General features: G+C 47.3%; 1 protein-coding gene across 1 annotated transcript; it reads left to right on the top strand.

Moving 5' to 3' along the window:
* Positions 1 to 4664: 4664 nt before the first annotated feature.
* On the top strand, positions 4665 to 17360 carry CD2 (CD2 molecule). The gene is made up of 5 exons (XM_032881338.1): positions 4665 to 4743; positions 4867 to 5166; positions 9396 to 9644; positions 12972 to 13094; positions 16581 to 17360. The coding sequence occupies exons 1-5, from the start codon at positions 4683 to 4685 to the stop codon at positions 16877 to 16879; spliced, it is 1032 nt and encodes a 343-aa protein (XP_032737229.1). The 5' UTR covers positions 4665 to 4682; the 3' UTR covers positions 16880 to 17360.
* The last annotated feature ends 466 nt before the right edge of the window (positions 17361 to 17826 follow it).

Genomic DNA, 17826 nt, shown 5'->3' with positions numbered 1-17826 from the left:
GCCGTTGTAAAGGAATATATAACGGAGAAATCTCCTCCTCCTCCTCCAATAACAGAAAAAAGGTGCAAATGGCACTGCTGCCATTGGCTCCGCCGTCCTATGAGAATGCACTGTTTAATGGAAAAAATAAAAAATCTGGGAACAACTCTATGCCCCTATTCAGCAGGAAGAAGTTACAAAAGAGGAGACCTTCCACCTTCAACAACCTTATAAAAATTTAAGGGTCAAAAATTATTTTTAAAAAATGTTGCTATGATCTTACCTCAAAAATCATATCTACTACCGGTCTCTCAGCACAAAAATCAAAATTAATGGCAGTTATTACATTGTTTCAATATGTTTCTTCTGCATTTAATCTGTTATCTGATTCTTTATAAACAGTGTATGTTTTACAGCATATTGAAACCGCTACTGTTTCTACATCTGATGTAGATATGATGTCATCACGGTAGCTGTAAGTCTTCCTGGATGTTATACATGGATAGATAACTTTACTTATTGGGCTTATATACCCAATCCTCCCCGGCTCCATCCAGTAGAGTGGGGGAAAAAATATAGTAACAATTTATTTAAATGCCTCAAAATGGGTACTTGGAATTTTGGATCCTAGATTGCCACTATTGCCCCGAGAGGAGGGCACAAACATTAATCTTACCTTAGGATATCAAAATAGACCAATATGTATTAGCAATCATTCCAGTTGTCTTATCCCTGATGATCAAAGACGGTTGGTGGACTTTCCTACTAATAATTATCTGATGAAAGTTCAGTTACATTTACTCTCCACTAAAGGATTCCTAGCCAATGAATATCGGGGTCCTAGCTATAGCACAGCAGCACCCCCTACTCCTGAATGCACACTGACACAAATGTGGTCTAATAAGAAAATTCGCCCTTTATGAGAAGATTGTCAAGCTTCTCACCCCAGTATCATTATTAATGATTCCTATGGGATTGTATGGGACTGGCCCCCTAAGGGGATGGCAGTCACCAATTGCACTGGGAGACCCTGCTCCTCTCATCAAAATTTTAAATAGCAAGTTTTTGGTGATCTCATTTTACCACAAACCTTAACCTCAGGAGATGAGCCTCTGACCTGGCATGGGCAAGGACTTTCGGTGCCATCCCCTTTTGTTAATTATCATAAAAGACCAAAAAAATTATAAAAAGTCACCACTGCTTTAAATCACATAAGAGTTTGGAACAGCTCTTACATTTATCAGTCTAATAACTATACATTCTCCCTTTTCCTGTTTAAAAAAGAATGGGTAAGAGCATGTGTTAGAGATCCCTATGTTTTTGTTCTTGGAAAAATGACTTTTGATCATAACAATAGAAAAATAAACTGTCCCAGATGTAAAATGTTCACCTGTGTAAATAAAAATGTTTATACAGACAATTCTATCATTCTCATATAGAAGAAGAATGGGCCTCTGGTTACCGGTGAAATACCACCATGTTTGGGAAAGCTCTCCAGATAGATATACATGTACTTTTAACAGTTTTAAAGGACTGGGTCCATAGAACAAAAAGATTTCTTGGGTTGCTTATAACAGCCATTTTAGGAATGATAGCCATTACTGCTACAGCTACCACTGCAAAAATAGCCTTGCATCAAACTATATAAACCACACAATTTGTACAAAAGTGGCACGAAAATGCAAGCAAAGCTTGGAATCAACAAATGATCATAGATCAAAAATTAAATAAAAGTATCTCTGATTTAGAAGCAGCCACGATATATATAGGAGATGATCTTCAAAATATAAAGCTTAGGCTTCACATTTTATGTGACTGAAATGTTTCTTCCTTCTGTGCTACTCCCCATGCCTATGATAAATCAGAAATATCATGGAGCAAAATTCGCTGTCATATTACCAATCATTATGGGGATAAACTAACTTTAGATATTAAACAACTTCAAAATACTATTCAAGGCATTACTCACTCATTACAATCAGTTCCAGAAATAAGTTTCGCACAAAAAATTAACAATATTCTGTCTAATTTAAACCCTTTTACTTAAACAAACTGGTCTTGGCGTTATAAGTAAAATGATTATTCTTTTTATTGCTATAATCTTTTTATACTTAGTCCTCAGATGCACCCAAAAATCCCTCCAACAACTGATGAATCAAAAAGTTACAAAATCAACTTTCCCACTTCTGCACAAACAAAAAGGGGGAAATGTAACTGTCCCTCAGAACAATGTATTACTTAAAATATAACCCATGAGAAATTCTACTAGTTACGAAGCATGTTTAGATATAGCCTCGAGAAAAACACATACTGGCAACAGGCTTCTGGGGGAGAGGATGATATACGGTCTTGAAGCCGAGCAGCTGGGGATGCCCGGCCCGCTCAGGGTGGACCGCCGCCTGCTTCTTTTTTCTGTTATCTCCCCTCCGCTCCGAGAGCCCTGGTGGCTAATTAGATTAAGTCCTTTGAATCTGCTTGCTCAACTATAAACTTTTACTGCTTGACCAGACATATTTTGCCTTCCTTCTTGTTTATCTACAAGGCATATGATTAATGTGTAGCTTTTTCCCGCTCTTCTGATTACTGTCTGTCTCTAATAAAAACAGGACTGAGGAGTCGTTTGGGGCAACAGTCTTTTCTACTGTTGTCCCCTGCTCCCTTTCTCTTGCAGTTGACTTGTTTGTGCCTCATTCTTCTCCCGTGTGCTGTCAGGAAATGGCATATTTAATTTATTTATTTGACAGAGAGAGAGAGTACAAGCAACCAGAGCGGCAGAGGGAGAGGGGGAAGCAGCGTCCCTACTGAGCAAGGAGCCTGATGTGGAACTGGATCTCAGGACCCTGGGATCATGACCTGAACTGAAGGCAGACACCTAACTGATTGAGCCACCCAGGCGCCCCAACCCTGCATACACTTTGAAAACCCAGGCATGTCTGGAGTATCCTTTATTTAAAAATAAATAAATAACTTTTCATTACAAAAATAATGTGTTGATTACCAGGATTTCTGAGTTCACAGAAGATGGTAAAGTAAAAAGTGCAAATTTTGAATCAGCCTCCTTGACATCTAAGTTTTGAAAGAGGAGCACTGTTAAAAGTTCCACATGAATCCTTCCAGACATTTTTCCATGTATACACTAATTATATAAGGTGATGTGATACAGTATAATTGTCACTTTTTGGTCTTCTTTATTCTATTTGAACCATTATACCATATTTCATAATATGAATCTACCATCATTTTAGTTGTTTGCAATTTTCTGTTTCAAAAAAATGCTATGACAGACATCCTTGAGCAGAATTTTTGCACATTTATTTAAATATCTGTGTAGGACAGATTTCTCAAATTAAAATTACTGTGTTATATATATATATATATATATATATATATATATATATACACACACACACATACACACATAGAAGTTTAGCAGAAATTGCCAAATTCCATCCCCCAAGATGTATGGCTTTATAGTCCCTTCAATATTGTATGAAGGCGCACGTTTCTTTCTATAATCTGGTCAATAATGTAAATTATTATCTTTTCTAATTTTGCCAATCTGGTGGTGCTAATGGTATTTCACGGCTATATTAGATGTCCTCTCATAAGTTTATTGACATTTCTTCTATTAAACATTTCTTCTACAAACTGTTCATTTGCCCACTTAAAAAACTGAGTTTTCCTTTTTCTTACTAATAGGTATAATTTATGTTCTTGGATATTAACAATTTTTCATATATATTGCAAATATTTTCCATCATGTCTTTTCCCTTTGTCCATTTCTTTGCCTATAAATAAATGCCCCATTTTTATGTGATCAATTGTGTCCAGCGCAAAACTGGACATTTACTTTGGAAATCTGTCATTGGGTGTCCCTATTTGCCGTGGCTGGCTCTCTCAGTGCCTTTTTTTTTTTTTTTTCTGAGTGCATCCAATACCTCACTTTATTTCTCTCCCTGAATCACAGATTTCTTCCCTTTTCCCCTCTGAGTCCTCTGTCATTTCCCCTTTTCTCTTTATCTCTTCCTTTCCTTAACCATCTGTAGTATTAACCACCATAAATGCTCTGAATGATTCGTTCTGGTAGTTGGATAGTATTCCCCAGCTCTATTTTTGTTTGCTTGGGAACAGGTTACCTAACTGAATTTCAACGGAGTTGTAACGTGTGTGCTGACTGTAAGATCTGGGGATTTCAAGCATTTACAGCTGAGAGTCCATTTATGTGTCCTTTTAATCACAAAGAATTTTAGAACATAAAAAACAACTGTTTTAGAACGTAAAAAACAACGTAAAAAACGCCTTGTTGGAGGCAGCATAGGGGAATGGATAGAAGCAGTCTGCATGGTTAAATTTGGCTCCTTGTTAACCGAAGGGGGATCCTGAGTGATTTACTTAGCCTCTAGCTTCCTTTTCTCTTTGGTGGGGTAACAAAACCCACCCAACTGTTGTGAGGATTAAAATGAGATAAGAAGACACCCATGCATGATAAACACACCTGCTTTGGTAAAGGAGCCCATCAGCAGGTTGGTTTGCTGAGTGTGTGTGTGTGAGTGTGTGTGTGTGTCTGTGTGTTTTATGCTAACTGTAAAAGAAGTAAAAAAGAGGCACGTGGTTCAGCTCTCAGAGGGTGGATTCCACTGGTCTCACTTCAGTTCCTTTTGCAGGAAGAGCTTAGAGTCATAACAAGGAAACTAGCCCTAAAGATGAGCCTCGCCTATCAAGTCTTAGCCAGCTCCCTTCTGATTTTCGTCGTCTCTACCAAAGGTGAGTTGGTATGGGTCTCCAATGGAGTGAGCATGCTAAAGTAAGCCTGAGAGTCAGAGGTCGTGGCCCCACTTTCTCTGGCCATGCGTCTCAAGATCTCAGGAACTGTCTTGCTTTTTATAGGTGCAGCCCATGAACACAAGATTGTCTGGGGTACCCTGGGTCTTGACTTTGAACTGAACATTTCTAATTTTCAAATGAATGACAATATAGATGATATACTATGGGACAACGGAAAAGCCAGGATTGCACGACTCAAAGGGGGCATGCTTAAAGAGACATCTGGAAGATATAATGTATCAACAAACGGAGCTCTGAGAATTAAACAGCTAAAGACAGAGGACCATGATACCTACAAGGTTACTATATATGATAAAATTGGAAAGAATGTCTTGACCAAAACATTTCGATTGATAATTCAAGGTAAGTCTTTGTTCCCCAAGTTCCTCCATCCCAGTCTGGGTGCCCTTTAGCAAGTTGGGGAATAGCATGTATGGAATGCGTCCAGCCTGACCTTGGCCTTGGGGGATCCCTAAAAGAGATCTAAGGATCTCTCCTACCTCAGTGAAGGCTCCGTCCTGTGGAAGAGATGGAGTCTCCACGTGGGGAAATACGCGGCTGATAGAACCACAATTCTCTTCGCCTAAAACGCTCTCCTCACTGGTTACGGGGATGTGATCTGCGTGTGGAACCTCCTTTAAGGTGGCATCAATCAGGAGGAGAGGAACAGGTGGGCAGAAGGGAAAAGTGGTCACTTCGGGAGGATGAGGAAGGAGCAAGCTGGGTGTGGGGCAGACTAACTGGACAGCAGGAGGTCTTCCATCCACAGAGACGTTTCAAACCAGGGTGCCCTGGAAGAATCATTATATGGCAGGAAGGGGCTGGAAGTTATGAATTTAAAGATGAACAGCCCTTGGTTCAGATCTGCTCACCATCAGGGTGATCAAGAGAGGAAGATGACTTTTGCTCTTTCTGTAGAAAACACACCAGGTGTGGCCATATGTATGGGATGCCCTGGGAGAGCAGGCATGTGTCCTGAAGACAAGCCAGGGAGCTGCTGCAGCCGCCGTCCAAAGGAGGTGGGGGGTGGGGGCGGGGGCGCTGCTTGGGGATTCCGAACTCAGGTAGTCTGTTCAAGTCAACAGAGACTAGGAAAAGTTACCGGGGCCAAGGGCCCAGCCTAGACCAATCAAATCAGAATTTCCTGGCATGGGTCCTGGGCATCAGTAAGTGCTCAAGCTCCCCAGATGACCCTAATGGGCAGCCAGAACCTGAGGGCCCCCGGAGTCGATAAGGGGTGCCTGCAACATGAGGAAGCAAGAGTATGCCTAGGACACTGGGCAGAGAAAGGATGGGCAAGATGGTTTGGGTGCAGGAGGCTAGGAAGAGAAAGTGAAATGGAAATTACATTGAAGTTCAAAGTCTAGGAACACTTGGCCGGGGGTGAGAAGAAGTGAGAAGGGGAAGAAGCATCTGGAGACCGGAACGCCCGCATGAGCATAAACCAGAGATTCAGTGGGCAAAAAACAGTATTTCTGTGCTTCACACAGGAAATGAGCTAGAACCAGGGCTGCTTCCCCCTCCCAGGATCACCCTCCAGCCCTGCTCTCAGCACATGGGCCTGGCAGCAGCCTCCGCTCCAGCGATCCCTGATGTGCCCGTTCCAGGGGCAAATGACAGCTCTTGGTACCCTAGTCCCCCGCAACCTTGAATGGAGAGCACATTCCAGAAATGGGGCGGGACTGAGAATGGAGCTGGAAGAGGGCTGCTTACAGGCTCTGGGAACCCAGATCTCATGACTCCTGTCCATATGGGCTCCAGTGTTCCCTTCTGGAACATAAGCCTCACATGTCTTGTCTAGTAAGGCAGTGATAAGGGCTTACCAGCTTGGTGTCAAGTGCTTTGCTCCACAATCTTACTTAAGGTTCCTGACAATCCCCAGAGCTAGTTGTTATTATCCTCTTATTATCTACAGGGACACAGAAGTGACTTCTCCCAAGTCTCACAGCTTGACAGGAGCAGAGTCAGGGTACAAATCCAGGGCTTGTCTTAACAAGGGTGGTGACTTTTTTTCCCCCCCCCTGGAACAGCTTTAGTGAGATAGAATTCACATACCAGAAGTTCACCCACTTAAAGTGTACAATTCAATGGCTTCTGGTATATTCACAGAGTTGTGCAACTGGCACACAATTGACTAGAACATTTTCATTACCCCCAGAATAAACTCCACATTCCTTGGCCCAAAGACAGAGATCTTTCTGTGACACAACAGCCACCTGCTGAGCGTGTGTCTGTGTGTGTGTCTGTGTGTGCCAATGTCACACAGCATCTTAATTCAGTGTGTGGTCTGGTCCCCATGACTTGCCACATGTCTGCTCTGAGTCTGCTCTTTGTAATAATTACTCCACGGGACATTCAATGAGACAGCTAAGCAAAGATCCCAGCACCTCGGACCCAATACCCATTGAGCAGTGCCAGTGCCCTCCCCCACCCCTGTTTCTTCATGCTTTTCGTAGCTTTGGTCTCTGTACCCCTATCTCCTTAATGAGGGCGCTGCTGCCGCTGGCGGAAGAGGCACTGGAAACCCTCTTAAAAGCATGTGTTAGGGGAAGAATGAGTAAATCCTAACAACCTAGAACTAAGGAGTTCTCATCGATGTGATGTGCCCTCCCTTGATCCAGCCATGCCCCTTCCGGGAAGCCACCTTACAGAGAGCTTGTCCAAAGACATGGCTTCAAGAGCCTGCTCATTGCCGTGTGGCTTATATTAGTGAAATGCTGGAAAGGATTGCAAAGTCCCCAGTGGTTACAGACTTATTCATTAAATTAAGAATACATCATTTAAAAAGATGGTAGAGGTGAATATTTATCGATGCTCATAAAGGAATTTCACAATAGATCATCAGTAAGGAGGAAGTATGCAGACTACAAAATCATGATCCAGTTTTAGTTTTAAAAACATTACTTATATGGGTATTATATATAGAAATCACCTTGTAAGGATATACATAAAAATATTAAGAATTATTGGCTCTGGTAGTAGAATTGCTTGTGATTTTTTTAAAAAGATTCTTTTATTTGAGAGAGAGAGCGAGCACATGAGTAGGGGGAGGGGCAGGGGGAGGGGCAGGGGGAGAAGCAAACTGATAAGCAGGGAGACCGATGTGGGGCTTGATCCTAGAACCCTGAGATCATGACCTGAGCCAAAGGCAGACGCTTAACTGACTGAGCCACCCAGGCGCCCTTGCATGTGATTTTTAATCTTGAAACATTTTGTTGCATCTGATCAATCTTTACAATGATTGGATGTCACCATTATAAATAGAAAAAAGATTCTTTCCATTTTGAAGAGGCAAGTAAATACCTCGATTTGACCCCTAGACTCTATACTGACTGCCTTGTAAACTCTCCATCTTCTTCATTTTGGATCACACAGAATCTTGGGATGGGAAGAAAAATGAATTTCTACATGCAGATATACTAGGGCAGAAATGAAATCTGATGGGAAAATTCATGGAGAAGATACATTGTCTGGAAGGCAGGGAGGAAGAGAGTCATTGAAAAAGAAGCCATCTGGCTGCATAATGAATGGAGAGAAATTGAGAGAAAGGTGGCAAGCCCGGGGAAAGTAAGGGTTATATGGAGGACAGAGGAGAACAAAAAGGAGAAGGTCATGCTAGCTAAGAAGTGATAGAGTTAGGATTTGGATGGGCCCGTCTGAAGCCAAGGGCTTTGTCTTTCATGCCACACCCTTGGCATATTATGGTGTCAGAAAAAGAGAGACAGGGAGTTTGGGATTATGAACATAACAGTGGCCACCAATAATGTCAGTACCTAACGATTTGCCCAGGGTTCTGTCACATGTTGTCCCTGTTAGGACAGCCGGGGCATGTCTTCCTTATTATCCATCTCTTACAGATAAGGTCCTAAGGTCTGCTGAGGCACAGTAAGGGGCAGAGCAGCTTTGGGTGGGGAAAGGGGCTGGTGCCCACTCATCCCAGCCCGGCCCTCTGCTTCCAAGAACTGGATGAGTGGGGGTGGGGTTCGTTTGGGACCAAGATCCCAGACCACACATGGAATGATGCCTCCAGGCTAGGGTTCCTATGCTGCTTTGAAGCATTGCCCGTGACTCGGGCTTGTGGGGATCAGGACATGTTAACCACTGTACCCATGCTACTGAACTTGGACTTGGAGGAGAGGGCTCCTCCCCAATCTGTCCTTTATTAGTGGTTGCTCTTAGTCCACCATTTAACCCCAGGTCTTGGGTATGACCTCTGTAAATGGCAAGAAAACATCAAACCTCTTCTGCTTGTTAGGATTAAATGATATCATGTAAATGAAAACATTTTAAGGTATAAAATAGCACATAAACACTTGCGAGATATATATATATATATGTGTGTGTGTGTGTGTGTATATATATATATATATTTTTTTTTTTTACTCATGTACTGTAGCTGTGAACTTCACAAAAAAAAATGTGCTGAATGTGCTGTATCAAAAAAAGAAAAAGGATTTTTAAAAATAGCTAGTGGTCTTGGAAACTGTTCCCTGGTCCCAAACTAACTCCATTCCCCACCTCTATTAATACGTATGTCTATTAAAATCGGAAAATTAGCTAATATGAACTGGATCTTTTTTTTTTTCCCCCAGAGGCGGTTTCAGAACCTGTGATGTTCTGGACTTGTATCAATAGGAGCCTGACCTGTGAGATAAGAAGCGGCACTGACCCCGAATTAATGCTGCATCTAGATAATAGACCGTTAGATAATGCTATGGCCAGAACTATTTCTCGAAAGATTGCCACGAACAGGTGGATGACCAAACAGAGTATGTTATTCAACTGCACGGCCAGGAACAAAGTCAGTGAGCACAGCAGAACGATGACCATCAATTGTTCAGGTGCGTGGCAAGCACTGGTCAGAAATCCTGAGCTCAGTTGGCAAACACAGTCTACCAGGTCCAGGGCGGAGACTCACTCTAGTGCCTGGGTCTCCAGGCTGGGAGGCAGCCTGGGTTCAGGGTGAGAACTGAGAACACACTTCCTTCTAGAAACCTCTAAGGGAAGCCTTGGAGGAGACAGAAGGTGGTCTTCTATGGTTACCCATCGTGGGCTCCATGGAGCATCATGTCACCTTGGAGAATTACAAAGATCCTCTTCTGGGAGAAAGAATTGCCCAGTTGAAGAGCTAGAAAGAGCTATAGAGGTTATCTCATGCAAACCCCCATTTCCCAGAGAGGTCAATTGATTTGCCCGAGGTCCCTCAGGTAGTCAATGACCAGGATTGTGACTCCCAGGATAATGATGGAAAAGGGAGCAAAAAAGATTGCTTTCTGGAGGGGTGATGGGCAGTACCTCCTATCAGGAGCCAGAGTAGAAATCCAGAAGTGAGAGGCATGGAGAGAGGATGAGCTCAAGGCCAAGGAGGATGGTGGACACGGTGAGACAATGTTCCTCTTGCCATAGAGCTGACAGCCCCACGTCAGGAAGTCCTGAAACCCAGGAGTGTAAGCTCATCCCCCAGAGTCCTGCTTGACATGAGTCCCGGAAGTAAAGTTTGAGAGGCAGCCTGTCGTAGGGGGAGCTCTGGGAACCAGAGGCCTGGACTTCTAGTTCATGTCTGTCCAAATTCAGTGGGATTACCTTGTCCGAGTTCCTTCCCCTCTCTGGGTTTCAGCCTCCTGGTCCACAAAGAGAATGAACCCCATGATCCCTCAGTTTCCTCATCTGGCACTCTGTCTGCTTAACCCTTCTGAAGGGAGACTGAACACAGAAAAGTAGTTCCTCAGCCAGAGGCCCTGAGATTCTACAGGGACTATGGCTGCTGAGTTACCTCAGGAAACAGCCCTGGAGCTGGTATGGAATCAGACGTGAGGCTTTCTTATATAGGCCTTGAAGGAGTTATCTGCCACTGCACAACAAATTATCTTTGTTGGTGGCTTAAAACACCAGAGACTGTCTTGCAGTTTCTGTGAGTCATGAGTCTGGGAGAGTCTTCCCCGGGGAGTTGTGGCCCTTACAGGCGGCTGCAGTCAGGAGGCCGGCCGGGACCACAGTCAGGTGGGCTGGGTCCAGGCTCTGCGTGGGGAGGACCCACATCAGGGCTTGCTCTCAGGGACCGTCAGGCCGCCTCACAATGTGGCTACTAGCTGTCCTCAGGGCAGGTTAAGAGAGAGCCTGAGGGAGTGCATGAGGCAAACGCCAAGGTCTATTTGTAACTTAGTCTCAGGGGTACTATCCCATTACTTCTGCCATATTCTGTTCTTCAGGAGCGACTCAGCCTATGTGCATAGGAGGGGATTGCACAAAGATGGGAATACCGGGGGGCTGGAGGCTGCCCATTGCACGCTTAGAGGGACATCATTTCACCCCCCATGTCAGCCCACCAGCCATGACTCCATAACCCCCCCTCATGAAGGCGCAGTGAGCAAAGCTGCCCTTCCTTGACTTCACGGGCTCTTTTCTCCCTTCCGGGAAGGACATACTTCTACTAAAAGTTATTCATTGTTTATCCGAAATTCAAATGTAACTGCATTTCCTGTGGTTTATTTGGCAACCCATTTCTTCATGTTTATTCTAACCAGATCCCACCAGTATAGAAATCTCTGTGCATCAGGGATGGGGGTGGGGGGTGGGGGAGGGGCACGTGCTTTTGAAGACCCTCAAAGGGATCACCTACACGGTCCAAGTCAGGGAGAGGCAAGGAAAAGATCACCCATTTGACTCAGCAAAAGCGAGCATATCCTTGAAACCAAGGCACTGAGGGAGGAGCAGGAATGGATACAGAAAGACCACCTTACGTGGACTCATGGGGGCATCACCTCCATGAAGGCATGCAGGAAGTTGTAGGCTTGGATTTAGAGATGGTGAGGATGTGGTTTTGAATGATGGAGCCCCAGCTTCCTCTGACCCAGCCGGAATGTTCCCTGCCGAGAGCACCCCAGGTGCCGTGGAGGGCCCTGCGGGACAGACCTGTGAATGGACAGTGTGAGGCGTGCCACCACTTCCATGAGTGCCCCCAGACAGAGGTGTGGGGCCCCCCGGTGTGAGGACTCAGAGGAGTTGAGCGGAGGCTGCATGGCCCAGACCGTGCTCTCTGACCTATTCCCACCAGGTCAGACCCTGGGAAGGTCAGCCGGAGAGAGACTCCTGCAGCCCCTGGCTCCAGCCTGCAGAGCCTTCAAGGACCCCAGTGCTTTCTTGGTCCCATAGAATGTTCCAATGGAGGCACCTCTGTCCACAGAGCAGGGGAGGTTGTGTGACTTGCAGGCCGAGAGTGGAGCAGAGAGGAAATAAGATGAGGAACGAAAGTGAGAATTAACAGACTGTTGCTGTCGGAAAATCTGTTTGGTTTGGTGTTGGGCCCTCTGGCTTACTCCCAGGGCTCATTCTGGGATTTGCATGTATCAGGGTCTTCCGAGGGATGTTTGGCTGGAAGAGGGTTTCCTTCTGATGCTGGCTGAGCTCCACTTTGTCCGCCAGATGCACGAGTCCCCTGACACCCGGCCCCAGCTGCGGCCTCTCTAACTGCGCTTGACTCACCAAGGGCAGGCAGCCCAGTCCCTCTCCTGAGGACACAGCTCTCAGAAACACTGGTGCACAGAGCTTTACTAAGATCCAGAACTCGCCTCTGTGTGTTGTTTTACAGTTTACAAAGCACTTTCACATCCATTATCTGATTGACCTCCAACAGCCACCCTGTGATGCAAGTTTCCTGATCTCCTTTGTATGCCCAATGGAACAGGCTCAGAGAGGTGGAGTAGCTTGCCAAAGTTCACACAGCTCCTGCCTAGAAGAGGCAATGGCTTCAAACCCATTTCTCTGTACACTGAGTGGTTATCCTCATTGAGGTGTGGCAACTGAAGGTCTGCAAAGTGTCCTTTGATTGTCCTTCAACTCCTTCTCAGAGCGAAACTTCTGTGACATGCTCCTTGAGAGGGGGGCAGAGGGTGATGGGCAACGCCCAGCACATGAAGAATTTGGCATTTCTAGAGCAGAGCAGCAGCCCCCCACCCCAGGAGCCATCTGGGGGGCTTATCCCAGACTCCGTGCCCTTTCAGAGATCAACACAACTGACAGCCTTCTTGAGTTTGGCTTTTCTGAGGTGGAAAAGCCCCAGGAAGCTCTTTTATCTCCTTCACGTGGGAGGTGGGAGTCCTTGGCCAGAGCCATGAAATAGCCCCTCAGCCTAGGCCCCTCACCTCTGTCCATTTCTGTCCCTCTTGCAGAGAAGGTTCTGGACATCTATCTTATCGTTGGCATCTGTGGAGGAGGTCTCATCTTCTTCGTCTTTGTGATACTACTCATTTTCTACATCAACAAGAGGAGAAAACAGAATGATAGGAGACATGGTAAGGTCCCCCGCTTCTGTCCCATAGCAGGCCCAGGGCAAAATCCCCGTGGAAACAACTCATGGGGATGACACTGTAAGTCTATAAGGAAGATGATGGAGATGGGGAGTTTCAGAATGTCAAGGGTTATAACCGGCAGTTACAGGTTTTTCCATTCTCTGGTTAGCTTGATCTTTGAAAAACAAATTCTCCGTGGTGACAGTGGAAGAACATTGAGAAGCTGGATCCTGCTTGGCCCCTTGGAATCCACCACCAAGGCTGGCTTGGTTGAAGCCCTGTGTGGACATATTTTGAATGAACCACACATCTCTACGTGGGTGGACATATTTTGAATGAACCACACATCTCTACGTGGGTAGAATGATTGGCTTCAAAACATAAGCAAACATCTCTTCCTCCCTTTAGGTGGGGGTCGAGGGGGGCAAGGTGTGTTCAGAACCACGCTCCTAGGAACACAGGCAAAATTTCTGGGGCCCACAGGACACATATGGTCTAAAACCAGGGACTTATACCCCCTTTTTCAATTTGGTGCTCAGAGAGGATGTGCTGGTGCTGGGACTGTTTCTTCCTCAAATCAGGCCTATCCAACAACCCAGCAAGAATGAAAATGTCATGCTCATAAGTAGGGAGCTGGCTCCTAGAGCACAGGCCACCCAAGACAGTGAGTTCAGAGAATGGCACAGGAGGTGTCCCTGCAGACTCTGGGGGTGCCAGGACCCCATGCTGCAGGTGGGCCCTGCAGGGTACATCCAGCCACAGCAAGACAGGCAGCCAGAAAAGCAGTCCCCTCGGATTCTGTGCAATCTGACATTCCCAGCAGGACTGGGTCCTCTCACTCTGGGTCTCCCCCTAGAGAAGGCCCAGGATGCCCACGCCGGTGGCCTGCAGCACCACCCAAACAAGGACCTGGGCTGAACTTGCCCAGGCAGAGGTGGTCTTAGGCTCTCTTTGGACTTGGCTTCCTTACTTCAGACTTCTCACCTTGGGTCCCCTTCGGGTCACTGCCCCCAGTGTGGCGCCGTGTTCCCACTGCCATCTTTCCAGTACTCTGTCCGCATGGAGCAGAATTCCTTGTTAGTCCTGTGGGCACCCAGGGCTCCCTCGCCTCTGTGCCCTGTTCAGGCTATTTTCTGTCCAAGTCCCCTTGCAAAAGCCCTTTCTCTATTGCCTGAGGGTCAATGATCACATAGTCCTCAAAGACGGTGACAAGGCAATCCCAGCTTTCAACACGATAATTAGCTCACATTGACAAAGCGATCACTTGGGCCAGGGACTAACCTCTGCAATATAATGCTTTGCATTCATTATTGTATCCAACTTCCCAAGTCATCTTCTGAGATAGATAATACTCATACAGATGAGAAAATTTAAGCTCGCTGTGGTTAAATGATTTCCCCCACGTCCTATGGCCAGTGGGCTGAGTCAGGACTAGGGTGAGACAAACAAGGAGTTCCATGCCATTGAAGGAGACCATCACCCTCAGCCCCTACTCTGCCCTTGCTCACCCCTAGAAGTGAGTGCCCTTCCATTTTGTGCCCTGGCTCCCTTACTCGCTTCACCCTAGCCTGGGCCCTGGGTGCAGAACCAGGAGGTGAGATGAAGGAGAACACTAGGCCTGGATTAATTCCCAGGAGCAGACATTTGGGCAGTGGCTGCCGTGACCAGGGTGGGCATGCTGGGCCCTTCCCCGGTCCTGCTCTGCCAGGCAGGCTGCTGAGAACCACAGCTCACCTGTCTGTGCAATACAGCCCGGGGGCTCGGCCGCTTGGCCGTACTCAACTCCTCCCCCCAGAGCTCATGAGACTCTGTCTGCACCTCTCTGGTGACTCTGGGCTCTTACCAGAGACTGATATTGTGGTTCGCAGTCCTGGTTCCGGTCCTTTGATTTTAGGCTTCCTGAGGGCAAGTATCTTGTCCGGTCACTGTCTTGTATCCAAGCCATTGCTGCTACTTAGCAATGGCTCCTAAATCTAGAAGGTGGGCAATAAATGCGTGAAGGACAAATGTACAGAAGAGGGGGTGAACAGAGTCCCAAGCAAATGGGCAGCCCGAGCTCGCCTTAGAGGCAATGAGGGCGGCTTCTCCAAAACCACATGGCGGGGAACTGGACTCAGTCGGGGTCAGAGTCCTCTCCACAGCTTCCCGGCCTGCCCTCACTTTCCTCGGGGCATCAGAGATGGCGTAGAGGATGTGTTTTTCTCTTTCCGTGCCCTTTACCTTTTGTGCTTAGAGCACTGTGGCCCTCCTGTGTCACAGCCACATTGTTGGACTCTGAGTCTTCATGTGGAAACTGCCTAAGGCCTGGATTTCCAGCGCTCAGAGGAGGCTGTGCCCCTGACATCCTCACCAGAAATTACAGAGCCATATTCTGAGAGGACCAGGGCTCCTAAGCTGAACATGCCCATGTCAACACAAGGGACACTTCACGGGCCCCAGGAGAACATTCTCTTCCTAACTCCCTCGGGAGCCCTGCAAGGATGGCTTTGGACAGAGGGAGTGGGACACCGTCCTTGGAGCCCAGCAGAGGCTGGAGGGCCAGAGGGGCCCTTCAGGCCTAGAGAAACTGAGTCTCCTCATGCATTCCCTATGTAGTTTTTTTTTTTTTTTAAGATTTTGTTTATTTATTTGACAGGGATCACAAGTAGGCAGAGAGGCAGGCAGAGAGAGAGGGGGAAGCAGGCTCCCCATCGAGCAGAGAGCCCAATGTGGGGCTTGATCCCAGGACCCTGAGATCATGACCTGAGCTGAAGGCAGGGCTTTAACCCACTGAGCCCAGGCACCCCCGCCTACCCCCCGCCTTGTAGTTTTAAAACATCAAAGGAATAACCACATTTTTAGGAGTTGTGGGCCCGTCTTCGTGGACTGCAGTCACATATCATGGAAAATCCCAGAGGGGTGATAGGCCAAGAAATTCTTGTCCTCCCAAGCCCAAGAGGATGGGGCTTGCTTATGAATTTCTAAGAAACTAGCAAGTTTCTGAGGGCTAAAGGGCCCGTTGCCTATATTCCTCACCAGAATGAGGGCTGTCTTAGAACAAGAACTGCCTGAAAGGCAGAGCTCACAGGGAAACCCACCTGAAAGCAGGTGGTCACTGACGTCCCCTCTGATTCTGGAGCTCCTATCCTAAGAGCTCTAACCCCAAGGTGCTCTCAGGGCATGGTCTCTAGGGTAACCCAGAGGCAGGGATCTGAGATCTGAGTGCCCTTTCCATGCCCGGGACAGAAAGGCACACAGGCCTCTAGCTGCCCCTTTGCCTCTGGTTCCCTGAGTTCCGGAAAGCCTGGGGCTCTCACTTTACCCTGCTGGTAGGCGCTTCTGTCTCTCCTGCAGGACCTGGAAATTGTATAGGGTTAGAGTGGCTTCTGCTTCCTCACTGCTTCCCCCCACACAGTTAGCATGACATCTCGTAGGTAGGTGGTACACTCAATAAATCGTGACCTTGACCCTGTCTCACCAAGAGAATTCTCAGAGGTTTTATTGTTGCAGATGAAGAGCTGGAGGTAAGAACATGCAGAGTAACCTCCAAGGAAAGACGCCAGAAGCCCCGCCAGGTCCCAGGAGCAGCTCCTCAAAACCCAGCCATGTGCCAGCCTCCTCCACCACCTAGTCATCGGCCCCAGGCCCCTTGTCCTCGGCCCCCGCCTCCAAGCCACCGTGTCCACCACCACCCGCAGAAGAAGGCTCCTCCTGCATCGGCCACACAAGTTCACCAACAGAAAGGTCCTCCCCTCCCCAGGCCTCGAGTTCAACCGAAACCTCCCCACGGGGCCACTGAAAACTCGTAATTCTGTCACCTGGCATGGTGTTCCCTTCCTCGAATTCAAAGAGATAGGAATTGTTCTTTCCCATGAAGGCACGGTGGAGTTTCCCCGCCACGCAGGATCCGCACCTGCGCTTGCATCAGGTGCATTCTGCCGGTTAGGATTACCGCCCGCTGGGCTTGTGGGCCATGGCTGTGCCCGCATCTCCCAGCTCCTCCACGTGCACGGACACCTGGAGCCTCTGGCCTCCTCCCAGATCCCCATCACGCCAGGAAGGGCTAGCAATTCAAGGGCTAGCATCGGGATGACAGGCCACCGAGCACAAAGTTCTAGACCTCTCCTCGCCTCCCCTTGGGCTCATGCACAGACAGGAGATGTCTCACCGCCCCTGTGGCTCGCTGCAAGCGGCGGACCTGCCCGAGAGAGACTGCTGGGTTTCTTCTGTGCCTAGTGAACACTTGCCCACCATCTTAAGGGGAGAAGTGAAATAAAAGCTTTGATTTGACCCAGTGTCTGCTCATTGTAGAAAGAAATGCAGCAGCAAGCTGCTGGGTGAGAAAGAGGCTGAGTGGTGTGACAGCAGGATCATATTTGGTCACCCCGGTTCACCTGGACCACCGACTCCCCGCATCATGCCACCAGAACATGTTCCCCAGGTCTCGGCTGCAAAGCTGGCCCAACAAGCTATTGGTAGATCTGTCTAATGCATTGAAACCTCTACATGCAAACTGGGACCAAGAGGCACCAGCAAACGTAATCGTTTGGGTCTTACTTCCTTGACGGCTCAGACATAGTCACAGCGGTCTGTAGAATCATCCTTGGTAGGAAGGGAATCGTGACTCCCGCAGGTGCTGTGAGGCTATCAAACATCAGCAAAGGGCAGGCTCAGAGTCACCTCTGGGGCATCAAGTCCCCAGGGTCTTACATGGCCACAAGGCGAAGGTCATCCCCCATCCCCAGCCAGCAGCCGT

The sequence above is a fragment of the Lontra canadensis genome, unplaced genomic scaffold (assembly GCF_010015895.1).
Source record: "Lontra canadensis isolate GAN:19392208 unplaced genomic scaffold, GSC_riverotter_1.0 scaffold75, whole genome shotgun sequence".
Classification (NCBI taxonomy): Eukaryota; Metazoa; Chordata; class Mammalia; order Carnivora; family Mustelidae; genus Lontra; species Lontra canadensis.
Note: the sequence above shows the minus strand (reverse complement) of the source record. Positions and strands in the feature narration are given on the sequence as shown.

Bases quoted from the DNA above. Each gene is read 5' to 3' on its own strand.
- CD2 (XM_032881338.1), top strand. From the start codon at position 4,683: ATGAGCCTCGCCTATCAAGTCTTAGCCAGCTCCCTTCTGATTTTCGTC. The intron at 4,744-4,866 runs GTGAGTTGGTAT...TGCTTTTTATAG, and splicing joins TTTCGTCGTCTCTACCAAAG to GTGCAGCCCATGAACACAAG. The intron at 5,167-9,395 runs GTAAGTCTTTGT...TTTTTCCCCCAG, and splicing joins ATTTCGATTGATAATTCAAG to AGGCGGTTTCAGAACCTGTG.